The sequence below is a fragment of the Rana temporaria genome, chromosome 1 (genome assembly GCF_905171775.1).
Source record: "Rana temporaria chromosome 1, aRanTem1.1, whole genome shotgun sequence".
Taxonomy (NCBI): domain Eukaryota; kingdom Metazoa; phylum Chordata; class Amphibia; order Anura; family Ranidae; genus Rana; species Rana temporaria.
This window is the reverse complement of record NC_053489.1, coordinates 659,196,581-659,213,809: the sequence shown is the minus strand read 5'-3', so window position 1 is coordinate 659,213,809 and position 17,229 is coordinate 659,196,581. Positions and strand designations below refer to the sequence as shown.

Below are 17,229 nucleotides of genomic sequence, written 5' to 3'. Positions count from 1 at the left end.
CGGGCGAGCGTACATTCGTGAATAGGCGTATCTTGCTGATTTACATATTCTAGACGTAAATCAGCGTACACGCCCCTAGCGGCCAGCGTAAATATGCAACTAAGATACGGCGGCGTAGGAGACTTACGCCGGCCGTATCTTAGCAACATTTAAGCGTATCTCAGCTTGAGCATACGCTTAAAGTTGCGACGGCGCGGATTCGGACTTACGACGGCGTATCTACTGATATGCCCATCGTAAGTCTATATGAATCTGGCCCTATATATGTATATGACAGCTTCCAGGTTGAATTTTGGAACTTGCACACCCGTGGCATCTCTTGGGGCAATGGACCATCTTTTCCTGGCTGCGAGGGTTGCAGGCAGCACAGATCAAACCACCCCTAGGTAGTTAGGGCCCTGAGTGCTCTGAAGGTAGTTAGGACCCTGAGTGCTCTGAAGGTACTTAGGACCCAAAGTGCTCTGAAAGTAGTTAGGGCCCTGAGTGCTCTGAAGGTAGTTAGGACCCCGAGTGCTCTGAAGGTAGTTGAGACCCTGAGTGCTCTGACGATAGTTATTACCCTGAATGCTCTGATGATAGTTATTACCCTGAGTGCTCTGAAGGTAGTTAGGACCTGAGTGCTCTGAAGGTAGTTAGGACCTGAGTGCTCTGAAGGTAGTTAGGACCCTGAGTGCTCTGACAATAGTTATTACCCTGAGTGCTCTAAAGGTAGTTAGGACCCGAGTGCTCTGAAGGTAGTTAGGACCCTGAGTGCTCTGAAGGTAGTTAGGGCCCTGAGTGCTCTGAAGGTAGTTAGGACCCTGAGTGCTCGGAAAGGTAGTTAGGACCCTGACTGCTCTGAAGGTAGTTAGAACCCTGAGTGCTCTGAAGGTAGTTAGGACCCTGAGTGCTCTGAAGGTATTTAGGACCCTGAGTGCTCTGAAGGTAGTTAAGACCCTAAGTGCTCTGAAAAATAAGTACAAGCTCATAATGTTAGGACCCTAAGTGCTCTGAAGGTATTTAGGACCCAGAGTGCTCTGAAGGTAGTTGGGACCCTGAGTGCTCTGAAGGTAGTTAGAACCCCAAGTGCTCTGAAGGTAGTTAAGACCCTGAGTGCTCTGAAGGTAGTTAGGGCCCTGAGTGCTCTGAAGGTAGTTAGGGCCCTGAGTGCTCTGAAGGTAGTTAGGACCCTGAGTGCTCTGAAGGTATTTAGGACCCTGAGTGCTCTGAAGGTAGTTAAGACCCTAAGTGCTCTGAAAAATAAGTACAAGCTCATAATGTTAGGACCCTGAGTGCTCTGAAGGTATTTAGGACCCAGAGTGCTCTGAAGGTAGTTGGGACCCTGAGTGCTCTGAAGGTAGTTAGGACCCTGAGTGCTCTGAAGGTATTTAGGACCCAGAGTGCTCTGAAGGTAGTTAGGGCCCTGAGTGCTCTGAAGGTAGTTAGGACCTGAGTGCTCTGAAGGTAGTTAAGACCCTGAGTGCTCTGAAGGTAGTTAGGGCCCTGAGTGCTCTGAAGGTAGTTAGGGCCCTGAGTGCTCTGAAGGTAGTTAGGACCCTGAGTGCTCTGAAGGTAGTTAGGACCCTGAGTGCTCTGAAGGTATTTAGGACCCTGAGTGATCTGAAGGTAGTTAAGACCCTAAGTGCTCTGAAAAATAAGTACAAGCTCATAATCTGCTTGAAAAGGCTTTAGTATATTAAGAATGTGAATTTAAAGGAGAACCTGTGCTTTGTACATGTAGATGAAAACAGCAGGTTCACAGTGATGATGTTTGGGACGGAAATATGTCATTGATGATTTTATTATTCTTAATTTTTTCAATAAAGATCCATATTATTACCTTTGAGTGTTGTTGCCAATTTAAAGTCCCACGCAGGGGGTATTTAGGTTTTTCTTTGTATCTAGGGATGTGACAACTCACTATCCTGTTCTGTTATGGTGAAAACACTCTTCTGTTATAGAGATAGAACAGGAAGGAAGAGGTAATGTCCCCAAAATTAAAGGCAGTGGGCCAGATTCAGGTAGGGGCGCGCACTGATACGGCGGCGCAGCGTATCGTCTTTACGATACGCCGCCGTAAATTACAGGAGAAACGCTGTATTCACAAAGCATTTGCTCCGTAATTTGCGGCGGCGTAGCGTAAAAGGGTCCGGCGTAAGCGCGCGTAATTCAAATGATCCCGTAGGGGGCGTGGATCATTTAAATTAGGCGCGTTCCCGCGCCGAACGTACCGCGCATGCGCCGTCCCTAAATTTTCCCGACGTGCATTGCGGTAAATGACGTCGCAAGGACGTCATTGGCTTCGACGTGAACGTAAATGGCGTCCAGCGCCATTCACGGACGACTTACGGAAACAACGTACAATTTGAAAATCGCGACGCGGGAACGACGTCCATACTTACCATTGGCTGCGCCTCCTAATAGCAGGAGCAGCCTTACGATGAAACCGACTTACGCAAACGACGTAAAAAACTACCGCCGGGCGCGCGTACGTTTGTGAATCAGCGTAAGTATGCAATTTGCATACTCTACGCTGACAACTACGGGAACGCCACCTAGCGGCCAGCGTCAGAATGCACCCTAAGATACGACGGCGTAAGAGACTTATGCCAGTCGTATCTTAGGCTACAGTCGGCGTATCTAGCTTTCTGAATACAGAAAATAGATACGACGGCGCAGCTTTTGAATTACGCGGCATATCTATGGATACGCTGGCGTAATTCTTTCCTGAATCTACCCCATTCCCCTTTTACACCATTATTGCTGGAATGGGTATCATCATTGGAAGACCTACCCTCACTTTACCCTCCCTAACTTTCAGTTTTGGTGAAAGCATTCGCCGTGACCGATAGAGGGGTAAATCACAGACAAATTCTAAATAAAATAAAATAAAATATCCAAATTATAAAATATATATATTTTTTGCCTTAGCATACAATTTAAAGCAGAACTTGAGGCATGTCAACCCTGCCCCCCCCCCCCCCTTATTTCCATCCTAACCCCACAGGAAACAAGAGGGGTTCTAAATCTAGTAAAAAACTAAATTTTATTTAAAAGATCAATACTTTATTTTTCTGCTGGATGCAGCGACTCCTTAAACCTTTTCTTACAGAACGCAGCAAGAAAGCCGCTAAGGAGAATGAGCCGGCGCAGGATCAGCCGCAAAGCCAAAGACAACGAGCTTAGCTGTTTGCTGAAGAAACGGAGGCAGATTGTGGATCACAATCCACCGGCTGACGAGACCGCAGAGACTTCAAAACAAACACAGGAACAGACTGCGGAGACAAAGACAGAAACCCAGGAGGAAGGTTAGAAAATAAAAACGAAAGCTTAAAGGTTCAAAACTAAAGGTGCAAAGCATAACACAAGATTACAGTGGAACCTTGGTTTAAGAGTAACTTGGTTTGAGAGCGTTTTGATTTGCGAGCAACTTTTTTTATTTTTTTTTAATTCTGACTCGGTTTGCAAGTGTTGACTCGCAGGACGAGCAGCTAAATAGGCCTACAGTACCTCATTTGTCCTGAGGTACGGGGGCGCAGGAGCCAAGAAAAGCCGAACATTGGCCTGCAGTACCTCATTTGGCCTGAGGTACGGGGCCGCAGGAGCCGAGAAAAGCTGAACATTGGCATGCAGTACCTCATTTGGCCTGAGGTACGGGGCGCAGGAAATGAGGCAAAGTTTTTCTCTGGCCTTTTCGGACGATTTCGGCACTCTCTGGCACCCACCCACCTCTGGCCGCATTCGGTATTGCATTCCAGTGAAGTCAATGCGGAACAAATTATTTTCGTTTCCATTGACTTCAATGAGAAAACTTGCTTTGATATGCGAGTACTTTGGATTACGAGCATTCTCCTGGAACGGATTATACTTGTAATCCGAGGTTCAACTGTATTATTTCATTATGGTGCTTAAAGAAAAAAGAACAATTAATATTTAAAATCTTTAATAAATCCTCCAATGGATCAATTGCATATAGTATAGCATTGGACCTGTTCTGACTAGGGTTGAGCAAACCGGAATGTAAAGTTCGGGTTCGGTACGGACTTTTGGGTTTTTTGTACCCGAACCCGAACAATTTGCTGTAAGTTCGGGTCCAGTGTTCGGCAATGTAATGGCGCGCTGCAGGGCAGCCAATCACCATTTGTTTTACTCCTGTGACCTAGAAGCCATCACAGCCATGCCTACTAATGGCATGGCTGTGATTGGCCAGTGCAGCATGTGACCCAGCATGTGACCCAGACTCTATATAAGCTAGAGGGACATAGCACAGCTCGTCACTCTGCTTTAGATAGGGTAGGGAAAGGCTGCTGCTGATCTGATCTGAGGGAGAGATTTAGATAGGAGTCAGACTGTCCTGCTACAGAAATCATATTACACCAGCGCTGCATATGTTCTTGTGAGATACTCTGCATTAGATACTTTAGGGAAAGGTTCCTGATTGTTCTTATAGGGACAGAAATATATAGGAGTCAGTCCTGCTTCAGAAATCATATTACACCAGCGTTGCATTATGTTCCTGTGAGATACTCTGCATTAGATACTTTAGGGAAAGGTTCCTGATTGTTCTTATAGGGACAGAAATATATAGGAGTCAGTCCTGCTTCAGAAATCATATTACACCAGCACTGCATATGTTCCTGTGAGATACTCTGCATTAGATACTTTAGGGAAAGGTTCCAGATTGTTCTTATAGGGAGAGAAATATATAGGAGTCAGTCCTGTTTCACAAATCAAATTGCAGCAGCACTGCATATGTTCCTGTGAGATACTCTGCATATTACACTAGCACTGCATATGTTCCTGTGAGATACTCTGCATATTGCACCAGCACTGCATATGTTCCTGTGAGATATTCTGCATTAGATACTTTAGGGAAAGGTTCCTGATTGTTCTTATAGGGAGGGAAATATATAGGAGTCAGTCCTCCTAGGTCAAGATTCTTTTTTTTTTTTTTTTTATTTTAAGTTATTTCCCAATCCACATTTATTTGAAGAGTACTTCCCATGCTCTTACCGACATTTTGCTGCCATTTGCAGCCCTCTAGCCCTTTCCATTAGTTTTTTAGAGACATTTTAGTAGTCAAAAGTCCGGGTCCCCATTGACTTCAATGGGGTTCGGGGTCAAGTTCGGGTCCCGAACCCGGACTTTTTTCCGAAGTTCGGTCGAATCCGTCGAACCCGAACATCCAGGTGTCCGCTCAACTCTAGTTCTGGCCCATAGCACTCTTGTCTTAAAAGTACATTTTTACTTTTGGTAATGCTGTGCTGTAGCTCCACCCTTGTATGAAGACCAATATTTGGGTGTTCCAATGGGGGAACTACAGCAAAGAACTTTAGTCACGGCTCCCTCTAAGATTACCATTGTGTACAGCCCCGACAGTGCTAATTGTTAGTTTACAAATGAATTTGTGAATGATCAGTCAGCAGTGCGGGGCTGTGTGGTCTATCTGCCGACACAATGTATATGTACTGGCAGTTGCAAACCTAAAGTAATATTAAAGGGGTTGTAAAGGTTCGTGTTTTTTCACCTTAATGCATCCTATGCATTAAGGTAAAAAAACACCTCACAGTCACGGGCCCCCCAGCCCCCCCCCCCCATTTTACTTACTTGAACCGTTCACCTGCTGTCCTCTGCTCCGTGGAGTCTCTGCGTTGATTGGATAGATTGATAGTAGCGCAGCCATTGGCTCCCGCTGCTGTCAATCAAATCCAATGATGCGGCCGCCGGGGGGAGCAGGACTGAGTCATACACTCGGCATCTATGGATTCCAACTGTATCACACGGGCGTGCGCCCTCTAGATAACCCCTTCGTGAGAGAGCTTCCCAGAGGGGGTTAGCTATTGCGGGGAGGAGCCGAGACAGCCGCCAAGGGACCCCAGAACACCAGGATCGGGACCACTCTTTGCAAAACGAACAGCACAGTGGAGGTAAGTATGACATGTTTGTTATTTAAAAAAAATAAAAAATAAACCTTTACAACCCCTTTTAAGGTGTGTTATTTAACCACTAAGACCCCTTTCACACTGAGGGCGTTTTGCAGGCGCTATAGGGTTAAAAATAGCGCCTGCAATCCGCCCTTAAACAGCTGCTATATTCACTCCAGTGTGAAAGCCCGAGGGTTTTACCGATATTTTACTGCCGACACTATGGGCGTCGGCAGTGTGAAAGGGGTCTTAAGGACTGAGCCTCTTTCTGAGATTTGTTGTTTACAAGTTAAAAACTGATTTTTTTTTGCTCGAAAGTTACTTAGAACCCCCAAACATTATACATTTTTTTTCTAACACCCTAGTGAATAAAATGGCGGTCATTGCAATACTTTATGTCACACTGTATTTGCGCAGTGTTTTTACAAGCGCACTTTTTTTGGAAAAAATACACTTTTTTTAATAAAAAAATAAGACATATATTATGAAAGATAATGTTACGCCGAGTAAATTGATACCCAACATGTCACACTTCAAAATTGTGCCCACTCGTGGAATGGCGACAAACTTTTTCCCTTAAAAATCTCCATAGGTGACGTTTAAAAAATTCTACAGGTTGCATGTTTTAAATTACAGAGGAGGTTTAGGGCTAGAAATATTGCTCTCGCTCTACCGATCACGGCGATACCTTGCGCACGTGGTTTGGACGACATTTTCATATGCAGGCGCTACTCACGTATGCGTTCACTTCTGCATGCGAGCTCGTCGGGACGGGCGCCTTTACAATTTTTTAATGTTTTTATTATTTATTTTCCCTTTTATTTTTTCACTGTTCTTTAAAAAAAATTAACATCCCTTGTAATAGAAAAAAAGCATGACAGGACCTCTTAAATAGGAGATCAGAACTCATATTTACACTAAAATGCAATAAGAAAATAAATAATGTATGTCATTTGGAAAAAGATAAAAAATGGCCCTTTAAGAGCTACAGGCGGAAATGACCTTTTGACGCCGCTTCCGCCCTGCAATGGTATGGAGACCGGTGGGGGCCATCTTCCCTTCACTCGTCTCCATACCACATATGGAAGAGAACCCGATCGCCTCCGCCACTGCCGACGGCTCCGGTAAGCGGGAGGGGGCACCGGAGAGCGGCAAGGGTGGACCTCTTCTGCCACTGATAAAAGTGATCTTGCGGCGAATCCGCCGTAGAGACCACTATTATCAGAAACCAGACTGCCTGCTGAAGAAGAGGATGCCAGGGTTATGGCAGCTAGCTGCTACCATAACAAGGATATCTCTCTTCAAACAGCCAACATATATCGGTGTGCAGCAGCCTGGAAGTGGTTAACACACACAAAGCCACGGCTAAGCCCTGCCCCCTCTCTCTCCTCATTGGCTCACTGGCTGTGATTGACAGCAGAGGGAGCCAATGGCTCCCGCTGCTGCCTCAGTCAATGAGGAGTGAGAGTCCCCGGAGAACCTCCGCACATGGCTGGATCGAGATGCGGCTTAGGTAAGTATTAGGGGTGCTGCTGCACACAGAAAGTTTTTTACCTTGACGCATGAAGGTAAAAAACCTTGAGACTTTAGAACCAGTTTAACACACAGCCCAGACAGTACTGACTTTTCATACATAAATTCAATAGACGCCAATCAGTCAGTAGTACGGGGCTGTGTGATCTACCTGTTATGTGTACTAGCAGCTGCGGACCTAACACAGCCCCTACAGCGCTGACTGTTCATTCACAAATGAATTTGTAAACTATCACCAGCACTACGGAGCTGTGTGACCTATCTGCTGGCACATTGTATGTGTACTAGCAGCCGCAGATCTGACACACAGCCCCGCAGGGCTAATCGTTTATTCATTATATCTAAACTATCAGTCAGCACTGTGGGGCTGTGTGTTCTATCTGCCAGTACGGTGTATGTACTAAGTACTAAGGGCCAGATTCACAAATGAGATACGACGGCGTTTCTCCTGATACGCCGTCGTATCTCTGTTTCTATCTATGCGACTGATTCATAGAATCAGTTACGCATAGATATCCCTAAGATCCGACGGGTGTAATTGTTTTACACTGTCGGATCTTAGGATGCAGTACCACGGCCGCCGCTGGGGGGAGTTTGCGTCGTAAACCAGCGTCGGGTATGCAAATTAGGAGTTACGGCAGATCCACGACGGATTTTCGCGTTCGCTACGTCGCCGCTAGTCTAGTTTCCCGTCGCAAAGTTAGTTGTTTTTTTTTGGTGCCCTAACTTTAGTCAGCAAGCGTTATGCTGTCTAAAGTATGGCCATCGTTCCCGCGTCGAAATTCAAAATTTAACGTCGTTTGCGTAAGCCGTCCGGGAATACGGAAGTACGCTACGCGCGTGGCCGTTCAAAAAAATGACGTCACGGTGCGCAAAGCACGGCAGGAGTTAAGAAACGGAGCATGCGCAGTAGGTCCGGCGCGGAAGCGCGCCTAATTTAAATGGCACACGCCCATTTAAATTGACCCGCCTTGCGTCGGAGGCCGCCGGCGTAGTTTTCATCGCAAGTTCTTGGTGAATCAGGCACTTGCGATGAAAAATTGCGGCGGTGTAACGTATCTAGGATACGTTACGCCGCCGCGATTCTATGTGAATCTGGCCCTAAGAGCTGCAAACCTAAAACGCAGTAATTGACTGTTCATTCATAAATTCAATAGAAAAGAATCAGCGGGGTTGTGTGATCGGTCTGTAGCAGCAATGACTGACCTTTAGCTTGTGTTATGAATGGAGCTGATCCTGCTCCTGGTGTGGTGAATGGTGGCACTTATCTCCAGAGCACCCCTGCTTCCAGAGATGAGCTCTGTCAATCAGCCCTTATTAGGTGGTATTCTCCTTGCTAGCAGTGTGGTTGGAAAGCTGCGGAGGGAGGGGTACAACCAGGGCCGGCCTTAGGTGTTCAGGCGCCCTGTGCGAGATAATCCTGTGGCGCCCCCCCCCCCCAAATGGCCCCCATAAATTAAAGTATAGGGTGGTATTGGACCGGCTGGGCGATATAGGGCAGGTTGGGGTAATATAAGGCAGGTTCGGGTGATATAGGGCAGGCTGGGGTGGCATAGGGCAGGATGGGGTGGTATAGAGCAGAGTGTGGTAGCATAGGGCAGGTTGCAGTAGCATAGGGCAGGCTGGAGTGGTATAGGGCAGGTTGCGGTGGCATAGGGCAGGTTGCGGTGGCATAGGGCAGGTTGCGGTGGCATAGGGCAGGCTGGGGTGGTATAGTGCAGGCTAGGGTAACAGCGCGGCGGCTGTGAGCTGCGAGAGGGACACCAACAAGGGGGAGGAGGAGGGAGCTGAGCAGTCTCTGGCGCTTGAGCGCCCCCACCTTTGTGGCGCCTGGGTGAACTGCAGCCCGTCTAGGATCGGCCCTGATGTGACTCACATTCTGTGAGCTGTGTGTGCCACACGGCGCCCCTGTTGCCCATGGCGCCCTGTGCAGCCGCACGGCTTGCACACCCCAAAGGCCGGCCCTGGGTACAACAAGGGCACCGCCACTGGGAACCCGAGTTTTAAAAGATTGAAAATCAGTTGATTTTTGCCTAAACATGCTAACAGTGTGGATAGAAGAATCTTCACTGTCAGCTTTTGTACTGAGTAGCCACTGCACCCGTGGCTACCTGGATAAAGTGCTGCTATTTTTGTGCCTGGAGTTCCGGTTTAAATATGCCATTTCAATCTGTTCAAAAAATGCCTGTTGATCCTGACAGAAATTCAGTTGTCCTTTGTCCTGTTCACTCTGCCTGTGTTATCTCAAGGAATCCAATCAGTCCTCCTGGTTCTTCACTTAGACAAGAGAACATTTTCCCTTATGTCATTGGTCTTCAAACATGCAACACGTGGGCCTGATTCAGCCCTTTGCTTGCCTTTATCCAGCCCTTGGGGCACTGTTCCTTCATGCTAGCACCAACAATGTGGCACCATTCCTTCCACTGACACCAACAGTAGGGCACTACTCCTCTTACTGACACCAACATATGGACACTATTCCTTCCACTGACACCAATGATGGGGCACAATCCCTTCCACTGACACCAACAGTGGGGCCATACTCCTTTTACTGACACCAACAGTGGGGCACTACTCCTTTTACTGACACCAACATAGGAACACTATTCTTTCCACTAACACCAATTGTGGGGCACAATCCCTTCCACTGACACCAACAGTGGGGCACTGTTACTTCTACTGACACCAACATAGGAACACTATTCTTTCCACTAACACCAATTATGGGGCACAATCTCTTCCACTGACACCAATAGTGGGGCACTGTTACTTCTACTGACACCAATGATGGCCCTTTGTTTAGAAAGTTTGGAGACTCCTGCCCTATTTTATAGAGATGAGGAGTGGAGCTGGTGTTCTGTAGTTTAGCAAAAGATTGCGATTTCAGAGCAGTCAACAACAGAAAATCTGAGAGCATTTTTGCCAGGATTAACAGTTATTTGTTTGTGTTCCACTGATAAAACAAAGGTACGGTGGAACCTCGGATTATGAGCATAATCCTTTCCAGGAGAATGCTTGTAATCCAAAGTACTTGCATATCAAAGCGAGTTTCCCCATTGAAGTCAATAGAAATGAAAATAATTTGTTCCGCATTAACTTCAATGGGATGCAATACCACATGCGGCCAGAGGGGCGCCGGAGAGACTCGGAAACGTCCAGAGAGGCCTGAAAACAGCTCGGCTGACCTCGGCAAACCTCGGGAAGACTCAGGAATGGAGTATTTCTGTGTCTTTTCTGAGCATTCCCAAACGGCGCTTATCGGCTGCGATCATTCGACTCCGCTTGGCCCGGCGCCCCCCACCTCAGGCCAAACGCGGTACTGCACACCGATTTGGCCTGAATCCTGCTCGTTTTGCGACAGCACTCGCAAACAAAGTTAGGATTTTTTTTAAAACAGTGCTCGTATTGTGAAACGCTTGTTAACCGCGTTACTCGCAATATGAGGTTCCACTGTAATTGTGCATACATTAATGTGGAGATGTACTGCATATGTTTATTTTTTATTTTGCCCTAACATAAATTTTAATGGAGATGTCAAACTACTTCCATTTTCCGAATATTATTCTATTTAGGAACTCCTTAATTTCCAACTATGTAACCATTGCCAAGGAGTTGGCCCTGTTGTTTTTGCGGAGTGATCTTAAAGGGTCACTAAAGGATTTTTTTTTTTTAAGCTAAATAGCTTCCTTTACCTTACTGCAGTCCTGGTTTCATGTCCTCATTGTTCGTTTTTGCTCTGATGTTGCTGTAATTCCTCTCTGTTCTGGACACTTCCTGGTTGTCTGTTTCCTGATCACCACAGTACTGGGAGATTTCTCACTGTGGTGACTAATCAAGGAGGTGTGATTACTGTGTGTCAGCACCAATCCAGTTTCGTTTCACAAAGCATCACTTCCCTCTATTGGCTCTTTGTCTCTGTACATCAGAGAACCAGGAAACATCAGCAAAAACTAAACTAAACTGTAGGTACATTATATGATTGTTTTTTATCTATTTTTAATCATTTTTAAAAGGAATCAGTTAACTATTCTGGGCCATATTCTGAGAGAAGTTACGATGGAGTATCTCAGGATACTCCATCGTAACTCCCTTTTTTGGCCAGTGTATCTATGCAACTGATTCATAGAATCATTTTCGCATAGATACACTTAAGATCCGCCATGTGTAAGTCACTTACACTGTCGGATCTTAAATGTAATTACGCCGCCCGCCGCTAGATGGCATTTACGTGAAGGTCTCATTTGTTTATGCAAATGAGCCTGCTACGCCGATTCCCGAACGATTTCGCGTCGCGTACCCGTCGCTAACGTCGTTTGCGTAAGCGGAAAACTTACTCCTGCTGTATGAGGAGTACGTTTCCGCATGTCCCACGTAGGCCATGTTACGGATAGCGTCGGGTCCACGTCGTGTTTTTCCGTCGGCTACGTCGTTTCCCTAAGTCGTTCTTGAATACGACTTTACGTCAATGACGCACACGTCGGCGTCATTGACGTTTTCCGACGAGAACTGGAGCATGCGCACTGGGCTTTTTTAAGCCCGGCACATGCGCAGTTACTTAGAATCGGGGGCGCGCTTAATTTGAATAGAAGCCGCCCCCTTGAAGATACGCGTGGCTACGCCGGGCCATTTACACTCCGCCGCCCCAAACTACGGAGCAAGTGTTTGGGGAATACAGCACTTGCTCCTGTAGTTTGGGGCGGCGGAGTGTAAATGCCTTACGCGCCGCCCGCGGACATTTAGAGAGAATATGGGCCTTTGTCTCTATACCCTGTAAATAGTAATTTCAGCAAAAAAAAAATTTCCTTTAGTGTCTAAAGCTCCTCCGGGTTTTTCGATTTCCTTTTACATGCTCCTCTAGCTCTCCCTGCTTAGGTTACCATTCAGGAAGTGGGTAAGGCCTTGTCCTTGGGCGCTGCTTCCTCTCACAGAAATCTGGGGCTAGTAAATCTAAAATGATGTCATATTGTTATTAGGACTCCTTCCTCTTTCTTACAGATGGATCACAGGCCCCTGAGGTGACTTCCCCATTGCAGAACAATAAAGTTTTATTGAAGGTGAGACAGAGAACATCACCCGTAGAGGGCCGCCGAAGCAGCCAAGTACAATGGCAATAGGAAAATGACTTCACCAAAGCCCAACTTCGACAACCAATTTGTACAATTTGAGCTTGCTGTAGAGTCAAGTGAAACTGATATTGTGTTTTGTGTGTCCTTGTTCACTTACTCCTGTTACCAAATCCATAGTTTAAAGAAGAGATAAGCAGAAAATGTGCTATGGAGTTCCTAAGCTAAAGCAAAATTTATGGACACCTGACCATCACACCTACCGTATTTATTGGGGTATAGCGCACTCCCGTGTATAGCGCGCACCCCTAAAGTTGGCCAGAAATTCCTGTGGAAAAAAGGATTTTGTACTTACAGTTTTGGTGTCTTGCGCGGCGTCCATCGGCGGCCTCGTCGGGTCCGGCGTCCGTCTGCGGCTACGGGTGTCCTCTTCGTCGGGTTCGGCGTCCTTCTGCGGCGTCCTTCTCGCTCGTTTCCCGCTTTCCCGCGCCGAGTTTGAATACTGCGCCATTCCAAAACCACGGGCATTATTGTGGAGCTCATACCTATTTGTGGCTATAAAAGCCTCCACTATTCTGGGAAGGCAAGATTTTGGAGTGAGTGTGTCTGTGGGAATTTATGAGGTCACGTCCTGATGTTGGATGAGAAGATCTTTCCCACAGTTGGTGTTCCAATTCATCCCAATGGTGTTAGCAGGGTTAAGGCCGGGGCTCTGTGGAGGCCACTCGAGTTCCTCCACATCAAACTCATCAAACCACGTCTTTATGGAGCTGGCTTTGTGCACAGGAGCAACCATGTTTGAACTTTTTGTCTATACAACATGTGTATGATTGGCCCGGATTGAGAAAGGACTTACGATGACGTATCTCCAGATACGCCGTCGTAAGTCAAAATGTGCGCCGTCGTATCTATACGCTTATTCAGGAAAGCAGATACGCCTGAATTTTGGCAAGATACGACCGACGTAAGTCTCCTACGCCGTCGTATCTTGGGTGCATATTTACGCTGGCCGCTAGGTGCGCTTCTGTTGATTTACGCGTCGAATATGTAAATGAGCTAGATACGCCGATTCACGAACGTACTTGCGCCCGTCGCAGTAAGCTATGCCGTTTACGTAAGGCGTACGTCCGGCGTAAGTTTACCCCTCATAAAGCAGGGGTAAGTCATGTTAAGGTATGGGCGCGGGAACAGCGTCGTATTTTACGTCGTTTACGTAAGTCGTACGTGAATGGGGCTGGGCGTAGGTTACGTTCACGTCGCATGAATGGACCTGGCATATCTCAGGGAGTAAATTTGACGTGGTTCTGAGCATGCGCCGTTCGTTCGGCCATGCATTTACATGGGGTCACGCTTCATTATAATACAACACGCCCACTGCCTTGCTTCTTTGAATTACGCGGGCTTACGCCGGCCCATTTACGTCACGCCAGTGTAAATATGGGAGCAAGTGCTTTGTGAATACTCAGCTTGCCTCTCAATGTTACGTCGGCGTAGCGCATATGAGATGCGCTACGCATATCTAAAGATGCGCCGATCTCTCTGAATCCGGGCCATAGTGTCTATTGAAGGGTTATCATTCATCCCTGTTTTGAGAGGCATGTCCCCAAAAAACAAATGTCCCGGATGTGACCCTGGAGGCAGTGAATACAGGTCAATAAAAGAAAGAAAGCTGCTCCAATGCTTTTTTTTTGTGCACCTCCACTGGGAACCTGAGGATAGAACATGCCACACACCAACCCTCACTCCTCCGGTTTGGGGCTCTGGTATTATGGCAGGGGGGAATGGGAGCTCAGTGCTCGGCCATTGCTGGGGTGACCTGTCGCATGACGCAGAGCCAGAAGCGGCTTCTGAGCTCAGAGGCGTGATGTTGGGTGGATGAAGATGGTGGCTTGGTGCTGGGTTCTGTGGGCCAGATCCTCAAAAGGGATACGCCGGCGTATCTACTGATACGCCGTCGTATCCCTGTTTCTATCTTTGGAACTGATCCACAGAATCAGTTTTCAAGAGATAGACAGAAGATCCGACATGTGTAAGGGACTTACACTGCCGGATCTTAGGATGCAGTACCGCATCCGCCGCTGGGGGCATTTTGCGTCAAAATGTTGCTTCGGGTATGCAAATTAGCACTTACGGAGATCCACGAAGCTTTTACGCTTCGTTTTTTCTCCGTAAGTATTAAGTTGCATGTGTAAAATTAGGGCTGCTTTTACAAAGTGTAAACTGTATCTTTTTTTTTTCCCGACGCAACTTTATTGACCCGACGTGATCCACAAAGCTCGGCATAACGTAATTTTGCGCTATGCATGTCGGGAAAATGACGTCACGAGCATGCGCAGTACTGCCGGCGTGGGAGCGCGCCTAATTTAAATGGGAATCGCCCCCATTTGAAGAGGAACGCCTTGCGCCGGCGGAATTCAAGTTACACAGCCGAAAATTTCTAGGTAAGTGCTTTGTGGATCGGGCACTTAGGTAGAAATTTTAAGGCAGTGTAACTTAAATGGGAATTTTTACGTTACGCCGGCTCTTTGTGGATCTGGCCCTCTGGTCCTGGCTTGCCAATCACCAGCCACCACCATAGGCATGTGCACAGGTTGTGCCTGGGCACACCCTAATCACCCTGGGCAATGCAGATTTCCCCTGACAAACGCCCCTAACCTTGTGGCATCTGAGGCTACAGAGAAAGGGACTGGGGAATCGCTGTCCTCAGTCCCTTTCTCTGCTATTTCCCCAAAGCCCCTCAATGAGGCTCCTAACAAATCATAAAAAAAAGAATAAAAAAATAATATTGTAAAAAAAGAATAAAAAATGTAATAAACACAATCTCATCCCAACTGACACCATGTACTGCGTATGTGTATTTGAGCTTTGGGGTGCACACTCCAATGCAATAGGCTGCGCACACCTATGGCCACCACCATCAACTGGCAGCATCGGAGCCCAAGGAGGTTTGGAGGAGGATCAACACTAATATCATGTGACACACTGACATGTATTGGGTCTGGTTAAACTTTTGTTTTTACGGCAATTTTTTTGGTCTACGTGTCATGCGCACATAACCAAAAATAGTAAATAAACAATATAGTGCACCAATGGTGAGGAGGATTTGCAACATGTGCACCAGAAAATGGAAAATTGAAATTCACAGTTTCTGATCTCTATAAGCGAACATCTGCGAGTACATACTAACTCCATGCTGATAATGTCCTGGCTGATTCAATGCAGGAACCCTAGTTTTGCCAGACACATGTGATATCTGTTGTAACCTTTGCTTTTTGCTAAATAAAGAGTGAAATGCCGAGTGTGGTCCTAGAATCTGTCTTGACTTGAATATCTGGATAATATTTATTGCAAAAAAGCACCCAAGCCTATAACTGTGGCAGAGGCGGCTCTAGGCTCTGTAAGGCCTTAGGCAAAACCTGGATTTGAGGCTCCAATCACGCCCATAGTGGGAAAAATATTTCAAGCGATAAAAAATTTAGGCCCGGATTCTCAGTGGAGATACGACGGCATATCTCCAGATACGCCGTCGTATCTCTGCTTTGTGCCGTCGTATCTATGCGCCTGATTCTTAGAATCAGTTACGCATAGATATCTGTTAGATCCGACAGGCGTAAGTCTCTTACGCCGTCGGATCGTAACTGCATTTTTACGCTGGCCGCTAGGGGCGTGTACGCTGATTTACGCGTCTAAATATGTAAATGAGCTAGATACGCGAATTCCCGAACGTACGCCCGGCTGACGCAGTAAAGTTACGCCGTTTACGTTAGGCTTTTCCCGGCGTATAGTTACCCCTGCTATATGGTGGCGTAAGTGCGGCGTAACAATGTTAAGTATGGCCGTCATTCCCGCGTCGAAATTTGAAAAAGTTACGTAGTTTGCGTAAGTCGTCCGTGAATGGGGCTGGACGTCATTTACGTTCACGTCGAAACCAATGACGTCCTTGCGGCGTACTTTGGAGCAATGCACACTGGGAAATTCCACGGACGGCGCATGCGCCGTTCGGGAAAAACGTCAATCAAGTCGGGTCACAGAAGATTTACATAAAACACGCCCCCCTGATCCAAATTTGAATTAGGCGGGCTTACGCCGGCCGATTTACGCTACGCCCCCGCCGCAACTTACGGAGCAAGTGCTTTGAGAATACAGCACTTGCCCGTCTAAGTTGCGGAGGCGTAACGTAAATCAGATACGTTACGCCCGCACAAAGTTACGCGATCGTACGAGAATCTGGCCCCTAACTGTATAAATTGCATTGTTTTTTAGAGCTTTAAAGTGCTGGTGTCAGTGCTTCCTATCTCAGTGCTCTCTATATTTGTGCTGGTGTCAGTGCTTCCTATCTCAGTGCTCTCTATCTTTGTGCTGGTGTCAGTGCTTCCTATCTTTGTGCTGGCGTCAGTGAGAGAGATAGCAGCGGAGAAGCCAAACAGCAGGCAGTACCAGCACAGGATGCGGAGCACCGGCCCACCATGGCTGAGGATTAGCACTGGACTGTGACCTCCCAACCCCCCTGCAGTGGAGCCCTGCATAGGCAGGAGTAAGTGCAGGGCGAAGGGAGGGGTTAGGGATGGTCAATCACAGGTGGGCAAACTGGGACAGGACTGAGTTGTCCTTACTGTCAGTGACACTGATAACTAGATTTGTCCCGATACCGATACTGGTATCGGGACCGATACTGAGCATTTGCCGATACTTCAGCCGATACTTTTTTTTCCCCCAGAGAGAGAGCGGGC

General features: G+C 47.1%; 1 protein-coding gene across 1 annotated transcript in view; it reads left to right on the top strand.

The window, feature by feature from the left end:
* The window catches only part of LOC120924553 (shootin-1-like), a 104,862-nt gene extending 92,047 nt beyond the window's left edge, over positions 1–12,815 (top strand). The window contains exons 15-16 of the mRNA XM_040335525.1: positions 3,092–3,287; positions 12,432–12,815. Of these exons, the coding sequence (XP_040191459.1) occupies positions 3,092–3,287; positions 12,432–12,550 (315 nt within the window). The 3' untranslated portion in view covers positions 12,551–12,815. The remainder of the gene's footprint in view (positions 1–3,091; positions 3,288–12,431) is intronic.
* Positions 12,816–17,229: the final 4,414 nt, after the last annotated feature.